Source organism: Musca domestica, unplaced genomic scaffold (assembly GCF_030504385.1).
Source record: "Musca domestica strain aabys unplaced genomic scaffold, Musca_domestica.polishedcontigs.V.1.1 29, whole genome shotgun sequence".
Lineage (NCBI taxonomy): Eukaryota > Metazoa > Arthropoda > Insecta > Diptera > Muscidae > Musca > Musca domestica.
This window is the reverse complement of record NW_026712296.1, coordinates 631,622-658,110: the sequence shown is the minus strand read 5'-3', so window position 1 is coordinate 658,110 and position 26,489 is coordinate 631,622. Positions and strand designations below refer to the sequence as shown.

Sequence of the window (26,489 nt, the reverse complement as noted above, 5' to 3'; positions counted from 1 at the left end):
ATTTCTACAGCTAACAAAATTAAGTAGTTAGGATATCAGGATATCATATCCAGATCTCATTTATGGCCCGATCATTACGAAATTTTGCATGGGGATAAGATGAGGGTCAGAATAGAAGCCTACTCTTTTTGGAGATGATCGCCATATATTTAGAGGTTGAAATGAACCAAAAAACTGCAAAATTGTCGGCAGGTCGTAATTATCGCCCGATCCTCACGCACATTTGAATGGGGGTTACCGCACATTGTAAAAACCAAGCAGTTTCGGATGGCCATCCAAAAATATTCAATGTGTGAAATAGTTTGCCAACTTTTGTAGACCAAATACGAAAATCAAATGTCTGTATCTCATAGATGCGTTTCAGTCAAAAACCAATAATAAATGTTAATCTTTTGCCACTTCTGAGAGATTATAGGTCTTTGGGAAATATTGGTTCCAGGATGGTTTATTATAGTATGGTTTATTATAGTGTTGTAGGGTATTCAACGGTCGGCCCCGCTCGACTGTAGCCTTTGCTTACTTGTTTTTAATTGTTTTTTTTTTTTTTTTTTTTTGTAATTCCAACTGATCTTCCATTGTAAAACTGGCCTACACCATTGTGGCCATTGGTATTTGTTGGTATAGGTCATGAAATTCATAAATCCGCCAAAAACCTGTATAGAATAATCAAAAAATGTATCAATGTACAATATAAAAAGTATTTAAAATATGTTCAAAACTATATACTCAGATAAACAATTTTTAAGAGTTATCAACTAGACAACTCGAATTACAGTTTGTATTTTTTTAATGTTTTAGTTTTCATTGTCAATACCATAGGACAGCCGAAATTCCCACCGGCTACTGTTAACTCTAATCACGTAACGGGCATAAAAATTCGTGAAATGTAATCTTGGAATAGCTGCAAACCACCATGTCGGCCACTAAAGCCAAACAATGACAAAGTTTGGAACTTTTGTCACGTGCCCAATTTAAAGGCGGTATCTAGTTGTTATTTGTTTTGATTTTGAATTTCGGCGCCCGATGTACGAATATAAATAGTTGAGTACACAAGTAATTTTAATTATACATCGATTCACCTCTTATTTGTTAACAACAAATCAAACTTTAGTCAAATTTTATTCAAAATGTTCAAATTCGTAAGTTCTGAATGAAGCAAAGAAGATTTTAAGCAAATTATAATCAACTTGTGTGTATTCCTTTTAGGCCGTTGTCATCTTTGCCGTCATTGCCTGCGCTGCTGCCAAGCCCGGTTTGATTGGTGCTCCTTTGGCCTACACCGCCCCAGCTGCTGTTGTGGCTGCTGCCCCAGCTCCATTCGTTACTGCCACAAGTAGCCAAGTTATCGCTCGCAACTACAATGGCATTGCTACAGCTCCAATTGTAGCTCCCGTTGCCGCCCCAGTTGTAGCTAAAACCTTCGCTGCCCCTGTTGTTGCTCCCGTTGCCGCTCCAGTTGTAGCCAAGACTTTTGCCGCTCCCGTTGTTGCTAAGACCTTTGCCGCACCCCTTGTTGCTAAGACCTTCGCTGCCCCAGTAGCTGCAGCCTACAGCACTCCTTACGCTGCTGCTTACGCCACACCATTTGCCTACTCCGCACCATTGACTTATGCCGCTGCTGCTCCCGCTTTGTGGTAGATTTTGAACATTCATTGAATACAAAAGACTGATATCAATTTCTCGAATAAAATAATTTTATTAACAAAAAATATTTTGTTGTTTACTGAAATAATTAAATATAGATTTAATTGAGAGTGATTATAGCTGGAAAGACGTCAATTAGTGGGCAGTGCCCGGAATTTTTGCAAAGCCAATTTTTTTAGTAAAAGTATTCTGTAATATGCTCTATGAAAACTAGGTGATATTCTGTAGATAGTAGATCTTAAAGGGTCATAAGTTCGTTTAGGTCTTCTATAAATTCTAAGCCTGCTGGTATTCTACTGATAAAATGTCTGGCAGTTCTACTAAAAATGGGAGACCTTCTCAAGTCCAATGTGGAGAACAGGCCTTCTGATGTTCTCTTAAAGAGCGATTATGCTCAATACTTCAATCGATATAAGAATTTATTTCATGTTCTGTAAATACAACAGCCTAGGCAGATACCGAAGGAGGTCTCAAAGTAGTACAACACACTTTACTGGACTTCCATAATAAGGAAACATTATCCGGGTCTACAATAGAAAATAAATCTTCTGCTTGTAATTTTTTAAACTTCCACCCTCATAACAACAAAAGGCAAGGATAAGGGTATGACAGTTTGGTATCACAATGTTTTAGACGATTAAGCCAACTTAGATTAATAGGGAGGCTTAAGAATGATCATCCAATTATGGGGCCTTGGGAAAATTAGTACATTTCTGACATTTTTGTGTATTTTAAATGGAAAGTTAAATCTATCCTAGTTTTGTCCCTCGAAATGGGTTCTAAACGCTGTCTCCCATAAAGAAGACTTCAAAAAAAAAAAAAAAAAATAGATAATTTTTTTTTCAAGACCTGAAGAAGGTCTCATAAAAATGTTTTATGTATATGGAATGACATGTTTATACACTCCACCATATGTAATTTGGAGGGTATATTAAATTCGTCATTCCGTTTATAACTCATCGAAATAATAAATTTAGACGACTTAGCTAATGTCATAACGAATTTAGATGGGAAACTAAAATTTTACACAGATCAGTCTTTTGTCTGCAGGCAGGTCAAGTTCGAAGATGGGCTATATTGGTATTGCCCCCATATATCGGTATCCCCCGATTTCTGCATTTTGATGGTTTTAGCCACATTTTTCAATGGAATTATCTGATATTCTGCATAAGGAGTTTTTTTGCAAGTACTTTAGAGAATAGACTATATATTTCTACGATATCGTATATCCCCATATCACGGTACCTCCTAATATTCTATATTTTGATGATTGTAGCCAAATTTTCCAATGGAATTATCTGAAAATCCACGCAAGGTGTGAGTTTCTTCTGTGTGAGTTTCTTCCCTGGAAGACAATTGTCTATATAGGTCCACGATATCCTATAGCCCCCATTCAACGCCGGAAAAATCGTTTTCCTATAGAAATAGAGTAGTTTGATCCTCCTAAAAATTGAACTTCCTCTTATGCTCAAGACATTTTCTTTATAGAAGTCGTGAAAGGGGACTTTTGGCTGTAGTAGACCTCAAGGAAATTTTATAGTTATAGAAGATCGCAAGAGCCCTTGTGTCTATAGGAGGCCTTCAGATGATATTACATTTGTAGAAGATATTATGGATAAATACCTTCAATATATATATGAGGTCTTAAGGAGATTTTCTATCTTAAGCTGACCTGAAGGAGATCTCATTATACCCTACACGGCATAGTAGTAAGGTTTTTATGTATTTATGCATTTGTTTGTAAAATGGAAAATGAAGCGAGATAGACCCATAGTTACTTTTGAGGATCTTTATAGAATCACTTTCGGAGTCGATTTTTACATGTCAGTCAGTCTGTCTGCCCGTTCGTCTGTCCATGTATGTTTGTGAACAAAATGCAGGTCGCATTTATATCCGATTGAGATGAAATTTACCAAACAATATTTGTTTGGCCCAAGGACGAACCCGTGGTGAGAATCGGTTCAAATTTAGATATAGCTCACCTATATATTTTCAGCCGATTTCGGGTTAATTGTGCACCAAATGACCAATATTAGTCCAAATGACCTGAATTTTGACACATCCGACTGAAATCAGTCTAGAAGCAAGTATATCAAAATCCGTACAGATATAGCTATAGCTCCCATTTATATGTTTCATCCAATTTGGTCTTGAAATCCCTCACATTCGCAATATGCAATCGACAACAATAATATTTGGTACCAGATATATTATAGAGCTCGGCAATACCTTTGCCAAATTTTATCGATATCGGCTAAGATGTGGATATATCTCCCATAAATATTCTTAATCCGATTTCAGGTTTATTGTGCAAATAATGACTAATATCAGCCCAAAATGGAGTAAATTTCGGGACGTACATTTCCATTTTGTGGAACTCGGCTCAGATATATATTTTTATACCCTCCACCATAGTATGGAGGGTATATTAAGTTTGTTATTCCGTTTGTAACACCTCGAAATACACATTTTAGACCCCACAAAGTATATATATTCTTGATCAGCATAAAATTCTATGTCGATTTAGCGATGTCCGTCCGTCTGTGGAAATCACTCTAGCTTCCGAACGAAATGAAGTAGATCGATAAAATTTTTCTCAAATGTATATTATATCTGCAGGACTTTTGGTATTTAAAATGGGCCGTGTAGATCAACGTTTTGGTATAGCCCCCATATAGCCCCCTAATAAACATATTTTATTATACGACCTGAAAAGGTCTTATAGCCATAGGATACATAACTACGGTATAATTAGAGAAAACCTAAAGTTATTCTTTTATATTGAATTTATTACGAAGTTCCTAAAGAAGGAAAACAACGTACGACCTGAATGTAGGAATTAAAGAAAGTCTAAATCCCCTTTATATGTTGGCTATACCCAATTTGGCCCAAAGAACTTATAGTCCGTCCAACGTTGTGATTTCTTGACCTAATCCTAATCGTTAAGTTGTACCACTTTGTTGTTATTATTATTTACATTATTTTTATTATTATCAACCTATTGTCCTGTAATCTCTATCCTAATGCCTTGTTTGCCTAAAGAATACATCATCATAAAGGATTTTTTATTATACCCTACACCACAAGGTGGTCAGGGTATTATGTCTTTGTGCATTTATTTGTAACAGGCAAAAGGAAACGAGATAGACCCATAGTTCCTTTTGATGATCTGCATAGAATCACATTCTGAGTCGATTTATGCATGTCCGTCCGTCTGTCCGTCCGTCCGTCCGTCCGTCCGTCCGTCCATGTATTTTTGTAAACAAAGTACAGGTCGCATTTATTGCCCGATCCAGATGAAATTTTGCACAGATCATTTGTTTGGTCCAAGGACGAAACCTATTGAAATTGGAGATAATCAGTCAAAATTTAGATATAGCTCCCATATATATGTTCGTCCGATTTGCCTTTTATTGTGCACCAAACGTGTATTATCAGCCCGAATTGTGTGGAATTTTGCATATACACCCAAATTAGGCCTGAAAATAAGTATGCCAAATTTGATCGAAATCGGTTCGGATATAGCTATAGCTCCCATATATATTGTTCATCCGATTTGTTATTTTTGTCCACCACCGCCGTAATATGCACTCTGCAACAACAATATTTGGGGAAATATATCAAATACAGCTCAGAAATACATTTGCTAAATTTTATCGAGATCGGTTCAGATTTGGATATAGCTCCCATATATAACTTCGTCCGATTTACCTTTTATTGTGCACCAAACGTCTAATATTTGTCCAAATGGGATGGAATTCGGTACTTACGACCGAATTGAGTCTAGAAGCTAGTATGTCAAATATGGTGAAGATAGGTTCAGATATAGCTATAGCTTCCATATATATTTTTCATCCGATTTGTTATATTTGTTACCTACAACAGTAATATGCACTCCGTAACAACGATATTCAGGGAAATATATCAAATACAGCTCAGAAATATCTTTGCCAAATTTTATCCAGATCGGTTCAGATTTGGATATAGCTCCCATATATATATTTTTAACCGATTTTAAATTAATTGTGCACCAAATGGGCAATACAATTCCGAATTTAAAAGATACAAATGCTTCGGCATATTTAGTCCTTTGAACTTTAAATAATAATTATAATCATAGCGTGTATGATTGAATTCTCCCATAAAAACTTTTAATTGTTAGGTGGAGCTCTACTAAATTAGCAAAGTGGTGTAGGGTATCATAAAGTCGGCCCCGCCCGACTTTAAGACTTTCTTTACTGGTTTTTTGTATTAATATCGCTTAAGCAAGATTCCCATTTAACGCCAAACATCCACTACAACAACTGGATAATATTGGCTACCGTTCATTGTCAAACTGACCTACAACAATTGTGCCGGGTGGCATTTATTGGTGTAGGTCATGAAATTCGTTGGTCGCACGGAAACCTGCCTGCCATAATTAAATTATTTACCACTGATCGGTGTAAACGATTAATCGCTCAATACTTTTGAGTCACATACATAATTTTTCAAGAAGTTATTAACCTTAGACAATTTTTTCAAATGGCGATTTGAGTCATAGCCAATAATAATTATCCAAACTAGAATTGTATTTTGGGGGGTTTTCAATGTTTTCATTTTCATTGTCAAGGTCAAATGTCACTGTGAAGTAAATCATTCAAAATTCCCACCAGCTACTGGTTACTCTAATCACGTAACGGGCATAAAAATTCATTAAATGTAATTCAGGAATGACTGCGTACTACAACCAATATCGCGCCGGCAACTATATTAAAACAATAACAAAAAGAGTTTGCAGCGTTGTGGATTGTTTGTTTTGATTTTGAATTTCGGCGCCCGATGTGTGGGTATAAATAGTTGAGTACTCTAGTGATTTTTATTACACACCGAATCAATTCTTATTTGTTAACAACAAAATCAGACGTTAATCAAATTTTGTTCAACATGTTCAAATTCGTAAGTTCTGAATGAAGTAAAGAAGGTTTTGAAGTAAATTATAATCAACTTGTGTGTTTTTCTTTTAGGCCGTTGTCATCTTTGCCGTCATTGCCTGTGCTGCTGCCAAGCCCGGTTTGATTGGTGCTCCTTTGGCCTACACCGCCCCAGCTGCTGTTGTGGCTGCTGCCCCAGCTCCTTTCGTTACTGCCACAAGCAGTCAAGTTATTGCACGCAACTACAATGGTATTGCCACAGCTCCAATTGTAGCTCCCGTTGCCGCCCCAGTTGTAGCTAAAACCTTCGCTGCCCCTGTTGTTGCCAAGACCTTTGCCGCACCCCTTGTTGCTAAAACCTTTGCTGCCCCAGTAGCTGCCGCCTACAGCACTCCTTACGCTGCCGCTTACGCCACACCATTTGCCTACTCCGCACCATTGACTTATGCCGCTGCTGCCCCCGCTTTGTGGTAGATTTTGGACATTCATTGAATACCAAAGACTGATACTCATTTCTGGAATAAAATTATTTTATTAACAAAAAAAGAAAACAGGTGTTGTTATATTTATATAATTAAAATTTAAATTAATTTCAACGTAACTATGTCGTGGAAGACTTCGATGAGTGAACCCTGACAGGAAACGTTGTAAAGATAAATTTTTACACTCTCCACCATACACAGTATGCGGGGTATATTAAGTTCGTCATTCCGTTTGAAACTCATCAAAATAAAATATATATATTCTTGATCAGCGTAAAATTCTAAGACGATTTAGCCTTGTCCATTCGTCCGTTGTTGTAATCACGCTAGACTTAAAACGAATTAAGATAGGAAGCTAAAATTTTGCACCGATCAGTCTTTGGTGCGCAGGCAGGTCAACCTCGAAGATGGGCTATGTCGATCTACAATATCGTATGACCCCAATATAACGATACCCCCCAATATTCGGTATTTTGATGATTTTAACCACATTTTTTTAATGGAATTAGGTCCACGATATCGCATATCTCCCATATTCGGTATTTTGATGATTGTAGCTAAAATTTTCAATGGAATAGTCTGAAAATCCTGAAAAGAGTTCCTTCTGAGTAATTTGCCCCCCTGGAAGATTATTATCTACAAAGGTCCACGATATCATATATCCCCCATATAACGGTAACCACATTTTTTAATGGAATTGTCTGAAATTCCACACAAGGAGTTCCTTCTGAGTACTTTATTACCCCCTGGAAGAGTATTGTCTATATAGGTCGACATCTTCGTATCGCCTCCATATAATGGTACCTCGCAATATTCGGGATTTTGACAATTTTTGGCGACATTATTCACCGGAATTGCTTCAAAGTTCGTATTTAAATTAAAAGCTGATAATGAATACTACAACCTATGACTGAAAAAAATTGTCTATGTAGGTCCAGGTTTTCGTATAGCCCCGATATAAGGGTACCTCTCTATATTCGGTACTTTTGATGATTTTAACTACAAGTTTTGTATGTGAATATTGTAATGGCTTGTGACAAAAATTACCTATGTAGATCCACGTCTTCGCATAAACCCCCATATAACGGCTATATTCGGTATTTTTAACCGATTTTATTTTTTTGAAAATTTTCAAATTCGTTTCAAATGGTGAAGGGTACTCAAAGTTCGACCCGGCCGAACTTATTGCTTTTTTACTTGTTTTTTGAAAGTGTTCCAAATGTACGTGGTGTACTTTACTTTTATATAAAAATGTTTTCTTTACCCAATGGTGGAGGGCATTAAGAGTTCGGCCCGACCGAACTTAATGTTTATTTATATTTATAAGTTTGATTGGGCCAAAAATTATGTAACACCTCGAAATATTGATTTCCCACATAGGAATGTATATATGGATCTTCCTATCTCGCCGTCTGTTCATATTAATTTGTAATCACTCTACAGTTCGCAATTATGGCCCGATCTTCACGAAATTTAGAATGGAGGTGGAGTTATGATCAGAATAGAAGGAAGGGGATGTTAGCTAGAATGCTTATATCTAAAGAATGGATTTTGACAAATTGTGTCAATTCAGAATGTCCTCTTGGCATAAAAGTATAAAATCTAAAAACGTCGCATAAACAGATGCCAATAATGATGTTAATATAGATTTTGTAGTATTTTATTTATTTTATTTATTTTTTTTTTATTTTTATTATTTTTATTATTTTTTTTTTTTTATTTTTCATATTTTTTATCGCATGCGATTTTTTCAAGTTGACTTATAATATTGAGCTGTATATTTTGTAATATTTTTGCACCTTACAACACATGTTGGGGTTTTTATATACATATTGCAATTATCGTCCGATTCTCATGAACATTTTCATAGGGTTAGCCTTATATTTAGCCGCAATATATTTAGGGTTTGTAATGGACCAACAACTAAACATGTTCCTGATTTTGCCGCTGTTATAAAGGTCACAAATAGAAATCAAAGGACACGAAATCTCGCATGAAGTTAGAGTTTAGTACAATGAGTAGAATGGACCACTACTTTTGTGTGAAAAAATACCAACATTACTTACAGATGATATCCGAAATACACAAAAAGCGAACTTATTACTTTTTATACCCTCCACCATACTATGGAGGGTATATTAATTTTGTCATTCCGTTTGTAACTCCTCGAAATATTCATGTCAGACCCAACAAAGTATATATATTCTTGATCAGCGTAAAATTCTAAGACGATTTAGCCATGTCCGTCTGTCTGTCTGTCTGTCCGTCTGTCTGTCCGTCTGTCTGTCTGTCTGTTGTAATCACGCTATCTTTCGAACAAATTGAGATAGAAGGCTAAAATTTTGCACACATGTATTTTTTCCCAGTAGGCAGGTTAAGTTCGTAAATGGGCCATGTAGGTCCAAGTTATCATATAGCCCCCATATAACGGTACCTCCCGATATTCGGTATTTTGATGATTTTAGCGACATTATTCACCGGAATTATTTCAAATTTGGCATTTGAAGTTTGTAATGGATGCTACAGCCTAAGACAGAAAATTATCTGTGCAGGTCCACGTCTTCCTGTAGCCCTCATATAACGGTACCCCCCGATATTCGGTTTTTTGATGATTTTAGCGAGATTGTTTACCGGAATCGTTTCAAATTTGGTATTTGAAGTTCGTAATGGATACTTCATCCAAAGTCAAAGAATTAGCCATGTAGGTCCAAGTCTTCATATAGCCCCCATATAACGGTACCCCCCGATATTCGGTATTTTAATGATTTAAGCGACGTTATTTACAGGGATTGTTTCAAATTTCGTATGTGAAGTTCGTAATGGATACTTCAGCCCATGCCAGAAAATTGTCTGTGCAGGTCCACGTCTTCGGATAGCCCCCATATAACGGTTCCCCCATATTCGGTATTTTGACGATTTTAGCTACATTATAAACAGATTTTTCTTCAAGTTTCGCATTTAAATATTGTAATAATTTATGACGAAAGTTGCCTATGCAGTCCCACGTCGTCGTATAAGCATTCGGTATTTTTAAGATTTTAACAGAATTTTTAACGGGTTTATTTTTTGGAAATTGCCAAATTTGTACCAAATGGTGGAGGGTATTAAAAGTTCGGCCCGGCCGAACTTACAGCTTTTTTACTTGTTTAAACTGATTTCGTTAACGAGTATAGCCAAACATCGTAGAAAAGCAAATCATATAGATGAGTCCAAATTTGGAGATACAGAGGGGCCTCTTGCATTTGGAGATGATCGAAAAATATGTAGGGGTTCAAATGAACCAAAAACCGAAAAAATGTCCTGATCACACAATTGAAGCCAATCGACACGCCTGAGAAAAGAGTTAAGGACAGGAGAGAATTCTAGCATCTAGGATGACCATTGGAATATATATAGCCGTAAAATGGACCACAACAACTAACAGCACGACGGAGTGCGTAAATATTGGACAAATGCCCCTGGTCAAAATGCTAAGGATAATATCTGGGCAGTGCTCCGTGACATATTTCAAAAGCGAAATATTCCAAAATAGATTTGGAAATAAGGGGGCTTCTAACATATTGTAGTGTTGTAGGGTATCACATGGTCGGCCCCGCACAACTATAGCCTTTGCTTACTTGTTTTTTTTTTATGATTTTGATATTTTTTAAAAATTTTGAAATAAATTAAAAAGGCGAAAGATGTATGGAGAGCCAGGATTTTCTTTCAAAAACATGATCCAAACTGTTCAATATCTCAATTTCATGGCAAAACTGGCTATCGTTAGAGCACTCCAGCATTTAAATGTGAATAACTCTGTTGTATCTCGTACCTTCGCTCGTTACCGTGATACTGGTAGCGTAGTCCGACGTCAAGTAAGTGGACGGAAGAAAACAGCAACATCAGCAGAAATGGTTCGAAAAATAAAGAAGCTACCTGGTTCCGCGTAGCAGTGGCCGAAATATTGCCCGTGAGCTGATCATATCGCAATATACCATTCGGCAAATATTGAAAAATGAAATGGGGGTAAAGCCATTGAAATTTCAAAAAGTGCAAGAACTTACACCGCAACTGGAAGAAAATAGACTTAAAAGAGCTAATGAGTTGCTTCGCTTGGCCGAAAGTGGGTTTCTCCGAGAAAAAAACATTAGTTTGTAAACAAACAAAATGATCATGTTTACTTGCCAAAGAGGTCAGCTGAAAATGTGCACCTTCGGTTGGCCACCAGAACTCAAGCGCCGACATGGTGATGGTGTGGGCCGCCATAACAGCCGATGGTCGCTATCCGCTGGTATTAATCGACCGTGGCATCAGCATAAATACCGAATATTATCACGAAAATATTCTGGATTCAGCACCAACGCACTTAGCACGCGCCACCCAAGAACGAGGTTCCTCGTTTCATTTTCAGCGCACAATAGCCACCAAAATCTCTAGATACCAATCCGTTGGACTATTGTGTCTGGAGAATTATGGAAAGCAAGGTTGACTCTAAAAAATACCAAAGTATCGATCACCTCAAGCAAGCGCTTCGCCGGCGCTTGAAGGCCATAATTCGTGCCAAAGGTGACCAAATCTAACAAATCTAAACTTCCGATTTCCGACATTTTTGGCTTTCATTAAAAAAAATAAAAAAATGGTGTTTGACTTTGTTGCATTTTTTTATCTCACCCTGTACATACAGAAAATTGGCAGAAAACGAGCACACTCAGAAAAAAGTTGTAACCAGCTGGTAGCTTAGTTTTTTATGGCACCATGGGATGAAGAAAAAATTTAATACATATATATTTTTAATAATTTATTTTATTTATATCACACGTTCAGACACAAACTTTTTAAAACAAAACTGGAGCTGGGGCAGCAGCATAAGTCAAGGGTGCAGAGTATGCGAAAGGAGCTGCATAGGTGGCAGCATATTTGGCAACAACAGGGGTAGTGTAAGCGGCAGCAACAGGGGCGGTGTAGGCAGCAACTACGGGAGCGGCGAAAGTTTTGGCAACAATTGGAGCAGCAACTGCTTTGGCTACAACAGGGGTAGCAACGGGAGCAACAATGGGGGCCGATGCAATACCATTGTAGTTACGGGCAACATATTGGCTACTGGTGGCAGTGACAAATGGAGCTGGGGCAGCAGCAACAACAGCAGCGGGTGCTGTGTAAGCCAAAGGAGTACCAACCAAACCAGGCTTGGCAGCAGCACAGGCAATGATGGCAATTTTTACGCTGATCAAGAATATATATACTTTGTTGAATTTAAAATTATTATTTCGATGACTTACAAACGGAATAACGAACTTAATATACCTATGTATGGTGGAGGGTATAAAAAATGGATGAAAATGCCATTCTTAAATCACTCAATGATCAACATTTATACATACAGAGTGAGATGAAAAAAAACTGCAAAAACTTCAGACTGCTGTCATTTCGACAGCTGTTAAAATTATTCCAGTGACAGCTCATTATATTGTTTACATGCGTACAAAAGCATTTTGGTGAGAATTTTCCAGAAAAAAAGTTATTTGTGCTGGAATTCAAGCGTGATAGTGTGATTTCTTTATATTTGGCTGGAAGACCACAAGTGACTATCGATAGAGCACTCCAGCATTTAAATGTAAATAAATCTTTTGTGTCTCGTATCATCGCTCGTTTTCCGTGATATGAAAGTGTAGCCCGACATCAAGGAAGTGGACGGATGAAAACAGCATCACCAGCAGAAATGGTTCGAAATGTAAACAAGCTACTTTATCGAAACCCGCGTCGCTGTGGCCGAAAATGGCTCGTGAGCTGAACATATAGCAATATTCCATTCGGCAAATATTGAAAAATGAGCTCGGGGTAAAGCCATTGAAATTCCAAAAAGTGCAAAAACTTACACCGCAACAGAAAGAAAATAGACTCAACAAGTAAGAAAAGGCTATAGTCGTGCGGGGCCGACTATGTTTTACCCTACAACACTACAATATGTCCAAATCCATATTGGAAGATTTCGTTTTTGAAATTAGGATTTTGACTAGGGGCATTTGCCCAACATTTATGCACTCCGTTGGGCTGTTAGTTGTTGTAGTCCATTTTACAGATAAATATAATCCAATTGTCATCCAAAATGCTAGAATTCTTCCCTGTCCTTAACTCTCTTCACAGGCGTGTCGATTGGCTTCAATTGTGTGATCGGAACAACATTTCTGTTTTGGTTAATTTGAACCCCTAAATATTTTGCAATCATCTACAAAAGTAAGAAGCCCCTCTGTGTCTCCAAATTTAGACTCATCTATATGATTTGCTTTTCTACGATATTTGGCTATATTCGTCAACGAAGTCAGCATAAAAAGCCAGAAGTTCGCCTATTGTGTATTTCGGATATAATCTGTAAGTAATGTTGGTATTTTTTTTTCACACAAAAGTAGTGGTCCATTGTATCCGCTGTCCTTACTCTAACTTTATGCGAGATTTCGTGTCCTTTGGTTTCTATTTGTGACCTTTATAACGGCTGCAAAATTAGGAAAATTTTTAGTTGTTGGTCCATTTCAACCCTCTAATGTATTGCGGACATCTTTGAAAACAATAGGCCTAGCCCTTCTGAGCCCAAACCTACCCTGGTGAAAATTTTCGTGAGGATCGGACGATATTTGCAATACTTATATAATATCCCCAACCTGTGTTGTAAAAAATATTACAAAATATTATAAGTAAAATTGAAAAAATCGCATGTGATAAAAAATATGAAAAAATAAAAATATGTCACAAAATACTACAAAATCATCAAAATTATCATTATTGGCATATTTTTCTGCGATTTTTTTAGATTTTATACTTTTATGTCAAGAGGGCATTCTGAATTGACAAAATTTGTCAAAATCGGCCCAACCATTCCTTTGTATATACACATTGTATATATTTCGCTATATATAACCAATATATTTACTATCGGCATCTACGTAACGGTCAGAATTGACCTGTTCGTCTATTTTCGATTTCGCCGGGATTAAAAATAATCGCGACTTTTATTTAACACAAATGTTATGGTCTAATTCACCCACTAAATATTACCCGTTGACCATAAAAATTGGAAGGCTTCTGCCCAGCCCTAGGCTCTAGCCCCATACTAATAACAACTGCAAAATCAGGCATTTTTTCAGTTTTTGGTCCGTTTCAACCCCTAAATATTATGTTATCATCTCCAAAAGAAATTGGGTTATATTCTGTCTCTAGCCCCACTTCCATTCTAAATTTCGTGAAGATCGGGCCATAATTGCGGCCTGTAGAGTGGTTACAAATTAACATGGACAGACGACAGACGGACGGACGGACATACATAGCTAGATCAACTCAGCTCGGCGAGATTGAACATAATAAAAAGTCAATCAAATTTCTAGTTAATGTTAGAAATCAAATAACAAAAGCCTAGACACGTGAACTACTCCTCTCCCTCTAACAGAAGTATGTGCATAGACACACACGCACACACAATTTGTCACCAAATTTCACTTGTGCCGAAATTCAACGATAATATCACGAAACGAACTCATTTGCGCTATCCAATTGATTTATTTATCTTTATGATAATCATATAAAGCCGAAATCTGAAGCAAACAAACAAAATAGACCAACAATTTCTGTGACTTTTGTAATGTGGGCCAAGTAGTTTAGTTGACCGGAATTATTCGTCAGTCAGTTATTGAAAAGACGCAAGACTAAAAATAGAAGAGCTCTAAAGAATCGGATAGAACATAAATTAAAAATAAATTAATATCGAATATTAAAATCAACAGCTTTGTAGATTTTGGTTATGGCTCTGTTGAATTCAATTCGAATAACAACCGTTATAGTGAATGTAAAAAAACTAGTGAATTTAAAAAAAAAATCGGAAATATTAATGTTTATTTTATTTTTTCCGCCAGTTATTTTTAATATTCTATCCCAGCGGCGAAGCAGCAAGAGTCGGAGTATGTGATATTTGCTTGGCTTCGAATAATGTAGCCTGCCGCGATGAAACACACTTTTCAACATGTTATAATGGTATGTATGTCTAAATTAAGAAGTTATAAAGTATAGGTCTATTGAAATACTAGGTTTAAAGAAAATCGGACACTCATTTCACAATATTTTGCTCCTGACCTAAGTTTGATGAAATTATGACGACGTGTGAAGGTTCATTTTATTTCTATAATCCCTACATTAAAAATATGCAGTGTGAGGTATAAAAAAACTGCAACAAAGTCAAACGCCATAATTTTTACATTTTTTTTTTAATTTTATTGAATGAAAGCAAAAAATGTCGGAAATAGCACCAAATTTTAGAATAAGTTTAGATTTGTTCGAATTGGTCACCTTTGGCACGAATTATGACCTTCGAACAGCCAATGAAACCGTCACACACTTCCCGAATGTTGCTCTGCGATATTTTGACCCATTCCCGGCGAAGCGCTTACTTGAGGTCATCGACACTTTGGTATTTTTTAGTGCCAACCTTACTTTCCAAAATACTCCAGACACAATAGTCCAACGGATTGGCATCCGGATATTTTGGTGGCCATTGTGCGCTGCAAATGAACCTCATTTTGTAACCATTCTTGGCTGGTGCGTGCTGAGTGATATGGTACTGAGTCCTGTTGGAATGTCCAAAGTCTGAGGCCAAAATGTTTGCGTGCCCAAGGCTTTAATACACCCTCCAGAATATTTTCACGATAATATTCGACATTTATTCTGATTTCACGGTCGATTAATACGAGCGAAGAGCCACCATCGGTTGTTATGGCGGCCCACATCATCACCATGACCAGCGCTTGAGTTCTGCTGGCCAACCGAAGGTGCACATTTTCAGCTGACCCCTCTGGCAAGTAAACACGATCATTTTGTTTGTTTACAAATTGCTGGACACCGAATGTTTTCTCATCGGAGAAAACAAAATTCGGCAGTTCAACACTTTCGGCCAAGCGAAGCAACTCTTTAGCCCGAGTTCGGACGAATGGCTTAGAAATGACAGCAGTCTGAGGTGTTTGCAGTTTTTTTTTCATCTCACCCTGTACCAAATGGTATGAATTTAGAAGTTTGGTACTATTTTAAAAATTTTCGTAACCTTAGGGTTTGAATTTTAAAACTGGGTTAATTGAGCACTAAATGGTCAATATCAGTCCAAATGAATTTGGTACTTCCGACAAAATTCAGCATAGAAGCAAGTACATCCAATTTGGTGAATATCGGTCCAAATATAGCTATGGCTCCCATATATATGTTTCATCCGATTTGGGGCTTTAAGTCCCTCACATTCGTAATATGCACTCCACAAGAATGATATTTGGTACCACATATCTTAAAGAGCTCGGAAATACCTTTGCCGAATTTTGACGAGATTGGCTAAGATTTGGATATAGCTTCCATATATATCCTTAATCCGATTTCAGGATTATTGTGCGAATAATCGTTAATATCACCCCAAATGGAGTGAATTTCGGGAGGTACGGTTTATAGGTGGTATGATCTACTTTAAATAAATTCTTTTGTTACGGGATCTCTACTCAATATGAATAGTAGTATCATATTGTCGGCCCTGTCCAACTTTTGACTTGTCCTTATTGGATTATTAATTATCGCTAAGATATCATCCACGTATTTCGCCAATAGTTTAAATTTAATACACTTTTTTTAAGTTCCGCAGTACCTTCGTCTAGTAGTGTGTCAAGTGCTATGTCTGCTATTGTTTTTAATTTCATAATTTTAAATTGCTTAATTTTAGGTGAATTCGTTACCACAATAACCCCTTGTCCGTCGGGACATATTTGCACAGCTGATCGACAAATATGCCGGCTGCCCAGTGAAGGTTTCACTCCCATTTGCTATGAAGAAACTTGTGGCACTTGCGATCAAATCACCGGTGATTTCATATGTCTCGATCAAACCACATACAGTTATTGCTTTGGCCGATACTCGACTGTCGCGCATTCATGTCCGCCGGGATTTGTGTGTAACATATATGCCAGCGAAGTTTGTGTGCCAGCTGCAACAAATAGAGTAAGTAGGCTTATGATGGAGTATTGGATTTTACTTAATTACATTTTCATTTTATTCCACTTAGCCCTCATGTTTAACTGTCACTACCACTGCCACACCACCAACCGAGTCGACAACAGATATGTCAACTGAATCGACAGTAACGGATGGACCAACTACTGATTCGACCGTAACTAATGGACCTACAACTGATTCTACAGTAACCACTGATTCTACAGTAACCACTGATTCTACAGTAACCACTGAGTCTACAGTTACCACTGATTCTACCGTAACTGATGAACCCACAACAGAAGTGTCAACACCAAGTATAACAACAGAATCGTCGAGTACAAGCCAACCAACTACGGAAGCGCCACCTGTGGATGCAAATACCTTTTGTAAACAACTTTCTAAAGTGGGTTATTACAAGACCAATGATCCCACATGCCAAGAGTAAGTCTAACTTTCTTATTATAATTGCGGATTATATGTAGATGATGGTCTGCAAAAATGCATTGCCGTCCATCACTATGTCTAAATTACAGATTGCAATGTTCAATCGAGACAAAAATTTGCACATTTCATTTGTTTGGCCCAAGGAGGAACCCTTCTGAAATTGGTGGCAATAGCTTCAGATTAGGAAATTAATAGTATATATACCTTTGCCCGATTTACCTTAATTGTTCACCAAATGCCTAATATTTGACCAAGTAGAATAGACTTTGATCCACACTACCGAATTCTCAAGATGGCAATTTTTACCGCCCTTGAAAGGAAATTCCATGGTATAATTATTAAGGTAACCGTGTAAAATTATGCCTTTGAAAAAATCTCATGATGCTACTACCTGTATTTTAGAGCGTGTCCTAAAATTCGACGTACACGGTCGACGTTTTTCACCACACAAATTAAACACAAATCCTGCTATTTTCTGTCATAGGCTGTAGTACCCATTACGAATTCCACGATATCGTATAGCCTACGAGATAAAAGAAACTGCATCAAAAGTCAAACGCCATAATTTTTACATTTCGTTGAATGAAAGCGAAAATGTCGGAAATATTATAAAATGTTAAAATAAGTTTAGATTTGTTCGAATTGGTCACCTTTGGTACGAATTATGGCCTTCAAACGGCCAATGAAACCGTCACACGCTGCCAGAATGTTGCTCTGCGGTATTTTGACCCATTCCCGGCGAAGCGCTTGCTTGAGGTGATCGACACTTTGGTATTTTTTAGTGCCAACCTTGCTTTCCAAAATACACCAGACACCATAGTCCAACGGATTGGTATCCGGTGATTGTGGTGGCCATTGTGCGCTGGAAATGAAGCGAAGAACCTCATTTTGCAACCCTTCTTGGGTGGTGTGAGCTGAGTGCGATGGTGCTGAATCCTGTTGGAATGTTCAAGGCCTGCGACCAAAATGTTTGCGTGCCCAAGGCTTTAAAAGACCCTCCAGAATATTTTCGCGATAATATTCGACATTTATTCTGATGACACAGTCGATTAATACGAGTGGACGACGACCATCAGCTGTTATGGCGGCCCATGACCAGCTGACCTCTCTGGCAAGTAAACACGATGATTTTGTTTGTTTACAAACTGCTGGACAAAGAAGTTTTTCTCATCAGAGAAAACCAAATTCGGCGGTTCAACACTTTCGGCCAAGCGAATCAACTCTTTAGCTCTTTTGAGTCTACTTTCTTTCTGTTGCGGTGAAAGTTTTTGCACTTTTTGGAATTTCAATGACTCTACCCCGAGTTCATTTTTCAATATTTGCCGAATGGAATATTTCGATAGGTTCAGCTCACGAGCTATTTTTCGGCCACTGCCACGCGGGTTTCGATCAAGTCGCATCTTTACTTTTCGAACCATTTCTGCTGATTTTGCAGCTTTCTTCCGTCCACTTTCTTGACATCGGGCTACGCTACCAGTATCATGGCAACGAGCGATGGTACGAGACACAAAAAATTTATTCACATTTAAATGCTGGAGTGCTCTAACGATAGCCACTTGTGGCTTTCCAGCCAAATATAAAGAAATCACACTATCACGTTTAAATTCCATCACGAATAACTTTTTTTTCTGGAAAATTATCACAAAAATGCTTTTGTACGCTTGTGAACAATATAATGAGCTATCACTGGAAAAATTTTAACAGCTGTCGGACGAGTGGCTTAGAAATGACAGCTGTCTGAAGTTGGTTGCAGTTTTTTCATCTCACCCTGTATATACTTTATGGGGTCTATGACGAATGTTTAGGGACGTTACAAACGAAATGATAAAGTTAATATACCCTACTTTCCAATGTGGAAGGTATAAAAATTGCGTATGCAGGCCCACGTCTTCGTACAGCCTCCCAATATTCCGTATTTTGATGATTTGAGCGACATTATTTACCGGAATTATTACAAATTTCATATTTAGAGTTGATAAGGGGAACTACAGTCTATGCCAGAAAATTGTCTATGCTGGTCAGGCTCTTCGTATAGTCCCCATATATCAGTACCTCCCTATATTCATTATTTTGACGATTTTAGGTACAATATTCACCGAAATTATTTAAATATTCGTATTTGAAGTTAGGTACCGCATCCAGTCACATAAAATTGTCTATGCAGGTCCAGGTCTTCGCTTTCCCCCGATATAACGGTACCTCCCTATATTCGGTATTTTCATGATTTTAGCTACATTATTAACCGGTTTTTGTAAAGTTTTGTATTTGAATATTGAAATGGCCAATGACAAAAGTTGCCTGTACAGGACCACGGCTTCGTATAGACACCAATGTAACGGCTATATTCGGCTATATTTTTAAGATTTGAAGAGAATTTTTATTATTTTATTTTTATTTTTAAGATTTTTTTTTTTTTTTTTTGAAAATTTCCAAATTCTTTAAAAATGGCCCGGTCGAACTTATTGCTGTTTTACTTGCTTTTACTGCTTTATCCCTAATTGAAATATAATTCAGTGAACAAGAAAAAAATACAAAAGCATCAAATCGATTTTGGCACTTGTAATCAGTGGGAACTTGCTGTTACCTAGTTCCACCATGGTGTTGTCATGAATTGATTGTTAAGAAAATATTTAAAATTGTTAAATTTTAGATGAAGGAAATATTGCGTCATTCAAGTTTTAGTGTGGACCTGATACGTGGATTCACATTTCATATCTTTGCCATTTAGACAAAAGTACTTTTACGGATTAAGCCTGATAATTGACCAATCACAATAAATCTGACTAAGAGCAAACTTACGTTCAATTTATTGTCTTTGGCCAATTATCACGGTTAACCCGAGTAGGGATTTTGCGTGTAAACACGCTATAATTCTGTTTGCTTCTTGTGGAGTGTATTAATGCAAGTTTTATTTTTTATTAATAAAAAATGTTTTGTTTTGTTTTTTTTTTTACAGATACGTTTATTGTTACTTATTATCTGGACAATATTTGGGCTGGTACTATTATTGCGAAGGCTATTTTAATGAAGCAACCGGAAAATGTCAAGCGGAGCGACCATCATCTTGCAAAGAACACTGAAGAGCACTAGGCGCAATATTCTGGTTTATTTGATGAACAATATTTCAGAGAACGATCGTAGTAGGTTCCCGAAGTGCAAGCTTTGACTAGACCTTGTAGTTTATCGCCTATTTTATAACAAATGATAAAACTGAAAATATATAAATTAAATAAACGACAAATAATTATATAAAATCTTAATATTATACAATAAAGCGTAGTACAATAATATAGGGAAGCTTAGAATTAGGGGAAAACGCAAAACCAGGGCCAAATTCTCGCATTCGATATTAATTGACCGAAATGGATTTGAATATGTACATTTTAGCATATTTAAGATTAAGTCACAGGTTTAAACTCTTGTGTTTGCTTACAAACTTAGAGAAATATACGCTTGCATCGAACTTAAGGTGAGGATACATAAAACGCTTCTTTGGCTGGTTTAAGTCATCGGCAGGCTTCTTCGGAACTTCAAATTCGAAATTTGAATCGAGAGGTACCGTTTTATGGGGGCTATACGAAAACGATCCATGACCCATTTACGAACTTAAACCTGTCTACTGGGAAAATGCACATGTGTCCAAAATGTTAGCAATCTATCTCAATTCGTTTGAAAGATAGCGTAATTACAACAAACAGACAAACACATAGACAGGCGGACATCGCTTTTTAGGGTCTATCATAAATATTTCGAAGAGTTACAAACGGAATGACAAAGCTAATATACCCTCCATAGGATGGTGGAGGGTATAACAAGTGAAAAAGCAACTATGTTCTTTTCATACTCTTTATACCCTTTTATACTCCTTTTATACCCACCAGAAACTTGAAAAATTTAAAAAAAAAATCCGTCGGAATATACCGCTCAACTGCAAACCGTTATATGGAAGCCTGAATAAGTAAGTTGCATCATAGACTGTAGTAACTTGTTCTGAACTTTATATGCGAAATTTGAAAAAACCAGGAACCATTATATAGGGGATATATAATATCGTGGACCTATATAGACAATTCTCTTTCAGGGGTAATGTACAAGAACTTTCTTGTGAGAATTTTCAGACAATTCCATTAAAAAATGTGGCTAAAGTCATCAAAATATCGAATATAGGGGGTACTTGATCGAACGCAATATTCCATTCGGCAAATATTGACAAATGAACTCGGGATAAAGCGATTGAAATTCCAAAAAGTGCAAGAACTTACACCGAAACAGAAAGAAAATAGACTCAAAAGAGCTAAAGGGTTTCTTCGCTTCGACCGAAAGTGGTGAACTGCCGAATTTGGGTTTCTCTGATGACAAAACATTCGTTATCCGCCAGTTTGTAAATAAACAAAATAATTGAAGCCACCAGAACTCAAGCGCCGGCCATTGTAATGGTGTGGGCCGCCTTAACAGCCGATGATCGCTCTCCGCTCGTATTAATCGATCGTGGCATCAGAATAAATGCCGAACATTATCGCGAAAATATTCTGGAGGATGTATTAAAGCCTTGGGCACGCAAACATCGCACTCAGCACGCCCCACCCTAGAATGGTTACAAAATGAGGTTCCTCGCTTCATTTCCAGCGCACAATGGCCACCAAAATCTCCGGATACCAATCCGTTGGACTATTGTGTCTGGAGTATTTTGGAAAGCAAGGTTGTCCCTGAAAAATACCAAAGTGTCGATCACCTCAAGCAAGCGCTTCGCCGGGAATGGGCCATAATACCGCAGAGCAACATTCGGTCAGCGTGGGACGATTTCATTGGCCGTTTGAAGGCCATAATTCATACCAAAGGTGACCAATTCGAACAAATCTAAACTTATTCTAAAATTTGATGCTATTTCCGACCTTTTTAGCTTTCATTCAATAAAATTTGAACAAAAATGTAAAATTATGGCATTTGATTTTGTTGCAGTTTTTTTTATCTCACCCTGTATATACTTTGTTGGGTCTTAAATTATTATTTCGATGAGTTACAAACGAAAAGACGACCCCATACTATGTATGGCAAAAATTATGTAGTGTTGATTCACGTCAGTGACGGATATAAATATTACGTTAGAACTTTTTGTAGGGTTAACCTACTTTGAGGGGATTTATTTGAAGTAAAAGTAATGGGTTTGACTATTTAAATCCAAATCTAGTGGGTTAACCCTCATATATATAAACGTACTATAAGGCCTATATAAGGTCGTACAGTATGCCCATTGGACTACCAATTTTGCTCTCAAAACATAGAACTGTGATTTGAAATTTAAAGAAAGTCAAATCAGAATACTAAGTTTTTCTCAGATCGCCTTTACGGTTTACTTATGCTCTGTTCCAGAACCTGCAGGAAACTACATTTTTTTAATTTTTTTCCATATCATAAAGGGAAAATCGGTTATCGTAGTAAAAACTTTTTCATTCTTGCAGTTCTGAAACAGACCATTAAGGTGAGTGTACATAAAACGCTTTTCTAACCGGCTTAAGCCATTGCATGGCTTCTTCGTAAAAGAACAAAGCAGATTTAGGTTGACTTACTTCGATTTTGACCCTACGCTCATTCGTTTTTTGCGAATAAGCCACTTAAAAAGCGGTTTATGTATGCTCACCTTTGGTTCAATTTCGGCCCATCATTTATACTTGCTCACCCTATGCTCGTGGTCTTCCGTTGCTATTCCTTCTAATTTAACTTGAATACGCAATGCGACAATACAAACCGATTTATGTATTTCTACCCTTATTCTTGAACCATGGAACTCAGTGCGTAAGTATCTATCCAATATCTTAAATGTTGCCGACTCTCATAAGTATTATTTAGAAGAGTATGAAACATACCTGCCACATTTGTCATCACATTCAAGCGGCACAGGTCCTTGTGTGCCATTTTGCTGACACAATTCATTGGCATGGATGTCAGAATCGATACAGGCTGCATAGATTTGAGGAAGTGCCAGCAGTACAACACACTAAAAAGTTATTTCGTTTGAAAAAATTGTGACATTGAATCGAATTTCCCAATTACTTACCAAAACTATTGTGAAATTTTTCATTGTAGTCGTTCGGAGGTTTTAACTTTTAAAAGACTAATCAGCATTTCCAACAATCCTAACATTTATATCAAGCTAAAAGACTTCGATAAATTCACCCTACCTAGAATTTGAGTGGAATGTCTTCTTGATAAGATAAAAGGGTAGATATTAATAAACTAATTGGTGTCATTTGTAATCTCCATATCTGGGTTCCTCCTTTTTTTCAAATATTTATGGGTACCAATAAAACAGGGTTCAGTATAGGTATATAAACATCAGAACATAACTAATATGATAATCGTAGAGAAAAATTTGGAAAAAAAAATGAATCAGTATCGCCCTGAGTACTCTAAAAATATATTTCTTTCTAGGAAGAGAAAATTAAATTCATTGAAAAACGAAAAGAATTAAATTATCGATTCACATAATTTACCAATTACTTTGTTATGATTAGTTAATTATCTTTTCAAAAAATTATCGAAAGATCTGAATATAGTTTTGACCTTTCCTTTCAGGAAAAAGTTTGAAATTGTCGGAAAATCCATAAAAGGAGATCCTTCTGAGTACTTTACCCTCTTCCAGTACTTTACCCTCTTACTGTCTATATAAAGGGTGAGATGAAAAAACTGCAACCAACTTCAGACTGCTGTCATTTCTAATCCACTCGTCCGACAGCTGTTAAAATTATTCCAATGACAGATCATTATATTGTTTACAAGCGGACAAAAGCATTTTTGTGAGCATTTTCAAGAAAAAAAGTTATTCGTGATGGAATTCATGCGTGATAGGGTGATTTCTTTATGTTTGGCTGGAAAACCACAAGTGGGTATTGTTAGAGCATTCCAGCATTTAAATGTGAATAAATCTTTTGTGTCTCGTACCATCGCTCGTTAGCGTGATACGGATAGCGTATCCCGACGTTAAGGAAGTGGACGGAAAAAAACAGCAACATCAGCAGAAATGGTTCGAAAAGTAAAGAAGCGACTTGATCGAAAACCGCGTCGCAGTGGCCAAAAAATGGCTCGTGTGCTGAACATATCGCAATATTCCATTCGGCGAATATTGAAAAATGAGCTCGGGGAAAAGCCATTGAAATTCCAAAAAGTCCAAGAACCTTCACCGCAACAGAAAGAAGATGAACTCAAAAGAGCTAAAGAGTTGCTTCGCTTGGCCGAAAGTGGTGAACTGCCAAATTTGGTTTTCTCCGATGAGAAAACATTCGTTGACCAGCAATTTGTAAACAAACAAAATGATCGTGTTTACTTGCCAAAGAGGTCAGCTGAAAATGTGCACCTTCGGCCGGCCATGGTGATGGTGTGGGCCGCCATAACAACCGATGGTCGCTCTTCGCTCGTATTAATCGACCATGGCATCAGAATAAATGCCGAATATTGTCGCGAAAATATTCTGGAAGGTGTATTAAAGCCTTGGGCACGCTAACATTTTGGCCGCAGGCCTGGGACCTTCCAACAGCACTCAGCACCATCGCACTCAGCACGCGTCACCCAAGAATGGTCACAAAATGAGGTTCCTCGCTTCATTTCCAGCGCACAATGGCCACCAAAATCTCCGGATACTAATCCGTCGGACTATTGTGTCTGGAGTATTTTGGAAAGCAAGGCTGGCACTAAAAAATACCAAAGTGTTGATCATCTCAAGCAAGCGCTTCGCCCGGAATGGGCCAAAATACCGAAGAGCAACATTCGGGCAGCGTGTGACTGTTTCATTGGCTAAACTTATTCTAAAATTTGATGCTATTTCCGACATTTTTAGCTTTCATACGATAACATTTAAGAAAAATGTAAAAATCATGGCAGTTTTTTTATCTCACCCTGTATATTTTCGGTCGATTTTACATATTTGATGCATCAAACACGATACGTATGTCCGATTCCAATGAAATTCGGCAGGAAAGACTAAACTTGGTACAAAAATAAATTTGCCAAATTATATTGAAATCGGTTCAGATTTGGATATAGCTACCATATATGTTTTCGGCCGATTTCATGTATTTGATGCACCAAACACGACATGTATGTTCGATTCCAATGACATTTGGAATGTGTGACGGGATTTGAGTAGAAAATAAATTTGTCAAATTATATTCAAATCGGTTCCGATGTGGGATATAGCTCCCATATATATTTTCGATGATGCACCCAACGCGATATATTTGTCCGATTCAAATGAAATTCGGAATGAGAGACAAAATTTGGTCCCAAAAAAAGTGTGCCAAATTATATTGAAATCGGTTGAGGATTGGATATAGCTCCCATATATATTTCGGCCGATCTCATGAATGTTATGCATCAAACACGATATTTATGTCCGATTCCAATGAAATTCAGAATGTGTGACGGAATTTGGTTACAATAATATATTTGACAAATTAATTAGAAATCGTTTAAGATTTGGATATAGCTCCCATATATATTCTCGGCCGATTTCACATATTTGATGCACTAAACACGGTATGTACCTCCAATTTCAATGGAAATGTGGAAAGTGTGACGGAATTTGGTGTAAACGTGAATTTTGTCAAATATATTGAAATCGTTTCGGATTGGGATATGATTTCATTAAAAAACATTGACCCACAACACCTTTGCAATGGTATTAGGCTAACAGTAAAAATTTAAACAATTTAATTGAGAATAGGATTATTACAGAGAAGTATGTTGCTACCTCGAATTCACTAATTGCAACCGAAATGCTCACTCACCTTCAAAAGATTGCAGTTACCTGAACGCTTGGTATTTGCTATGAAGTTAATAAATTCCATTCTATAAACTCGATTTTCCAGAAGAACTCTTTTCTGCCTTTTGCTTACTTTGAGTTCCAATCTAATCGAACTATTTCCTTAGATTGAATTCAAAATCAAATCCTCAAATTATGTATTTGCACAATGAAAGCATCTTTATTTTTGTGATAAGAAAAAAATGAAACGAAACTTAACCTAAAAAA

General features: G+C 37.1%; 4 protein-coding genes and 1 pseudogene across 4 annotated transcripts; 3 read left to right on the top strand and 2 right to left on the bottom strand.

The window, feature by feature from the left end:
- The first annotated feature begins 1,028 nt into the window (after positions 1-1,028).
- Positions 1,029-1,659, top strand: LOC101898602 (cuticle protein 16.5-like). Its single transcript, XM_005182306.3, has 2 exons — positions 1,029-1,139; positions 1,207-1,659. The coding sequence occupies exons 1-2, from the start codon at positions 1,128-1,130 to the stop codon at positions 1,636-1,638; spliced, it is 444 nt and encodes a 147-aa protein (XP_005182363.2). The 5' UTR covers positions 1,029-1,127; the 3' UTR covers positions 1,639-1,659.
- Positions 1,660-6,570: 4,911 nt separating this feature from the next.
- Positions 6,571-6,999, top strand: LOC101898777 (cuticle protein 70, isoforms A and B-like; annotated as a pseudogene).
- Positions 7,000-11,843: 4,844 nt separating this feature from the next.
- Positions 11,844-12,255, bottom strand: LOC101898947 (cuticle protein 70, isoforms A and B-like; the record flags this gene model as incomplete). Its single annotated transcript, XM_005182308.2, has 1 exon — positions 11,844-12,255. A coding segment is annotated over one exon (402 nt), but the record flags the coding sequence as incomplete, so codon positions are not given.
- A 2,404-nt stretch (positions 12,256-14,659) lies between these two features.
- LOC101899125 (integumentary mucin C.1) lies at positions 14,660-20,721 on the top strand. The gene is made up of 5 exons (XM_005182309.3): positions 14,660-14,852; positions 14,920-15,037; positions 16,755-17,029; positions 17,094-17,464; positions 20,424-20,721. Exons 1-5 carry the CDS (start codon positions 14,808-14,810, stop codon positions 20,545-20,547), a joined length of 933 nt encoding a protein of 310 aa, XP_005182366.2. The 5' UTR covers positions 14,660-14,807; the 3' UTR covers positions 20,548-20,721.
- On the bottom strand, positions 20,539-23,601 carry LOC105261745 (uncharacterized). The gene is made up of 3 exons (XM_011293707.3): positions 23,523-23,601; positions 23,332-23,462; positions 20,539-20,677 (listed from the first exon to the last, which is right to left on the bottom strand). Exons 1-3 carry the CDS (start codon positions 23,544-23,546, stop codon positions 20,554-20,556), a joined length of 279 nt encoding a protein of 92 aa, XP_011292009.1. The 5' UTR covers positions 23,547-23,601; the 3' UTR covers positions 20,539-20,553.
- Between the last annotated feature and the right edge of the window lie 2,888 nt (positions 23,602-26,489).

Bases quoted from the DNA above. Each gene is read 5' to 3' on its own strand.
- LOC101899125 (XM_005182309.3), top strand. From the start codon at position 14,808: ATGGCTCTGTTGAATTCAATTCGAATAACAACCGTTATAGTGAAT. The intron at 14,853-14,919 runs GTAAAAAAACTA...TTTTTCCGCCAG, and splicing joins TAACAACCGTTATAGTGAAT to TTATTTTTAATATTCTATCC. The intron at 15,038-16,754 runs GTATGTATGTCT...GCTTAATTTTAG, and splicing joins CTTTTCAACATGTTATAATG to GTGAATTCGTTACCACAATA.
- LOC105261745 (XM_011293707.3), bottom strand. From the start codon at position 23,546: ATGAAAAATTTCACAATAGTTTTG. The intron at 23,463-23,522 runs GTAAGTAATTGG...ATAACTTTTTAG, and splicing joins AAAATTTCACAATAGTTTTG to TGTGTTGTACTGCTGGCACT. The intron at 20,678-23,331 runs GTATGTTTCATA...ATATATTTTCAG, and splicing joins TGTGATGACAAATGTGGCAG to TTTTATCATTTGTTATAAAA.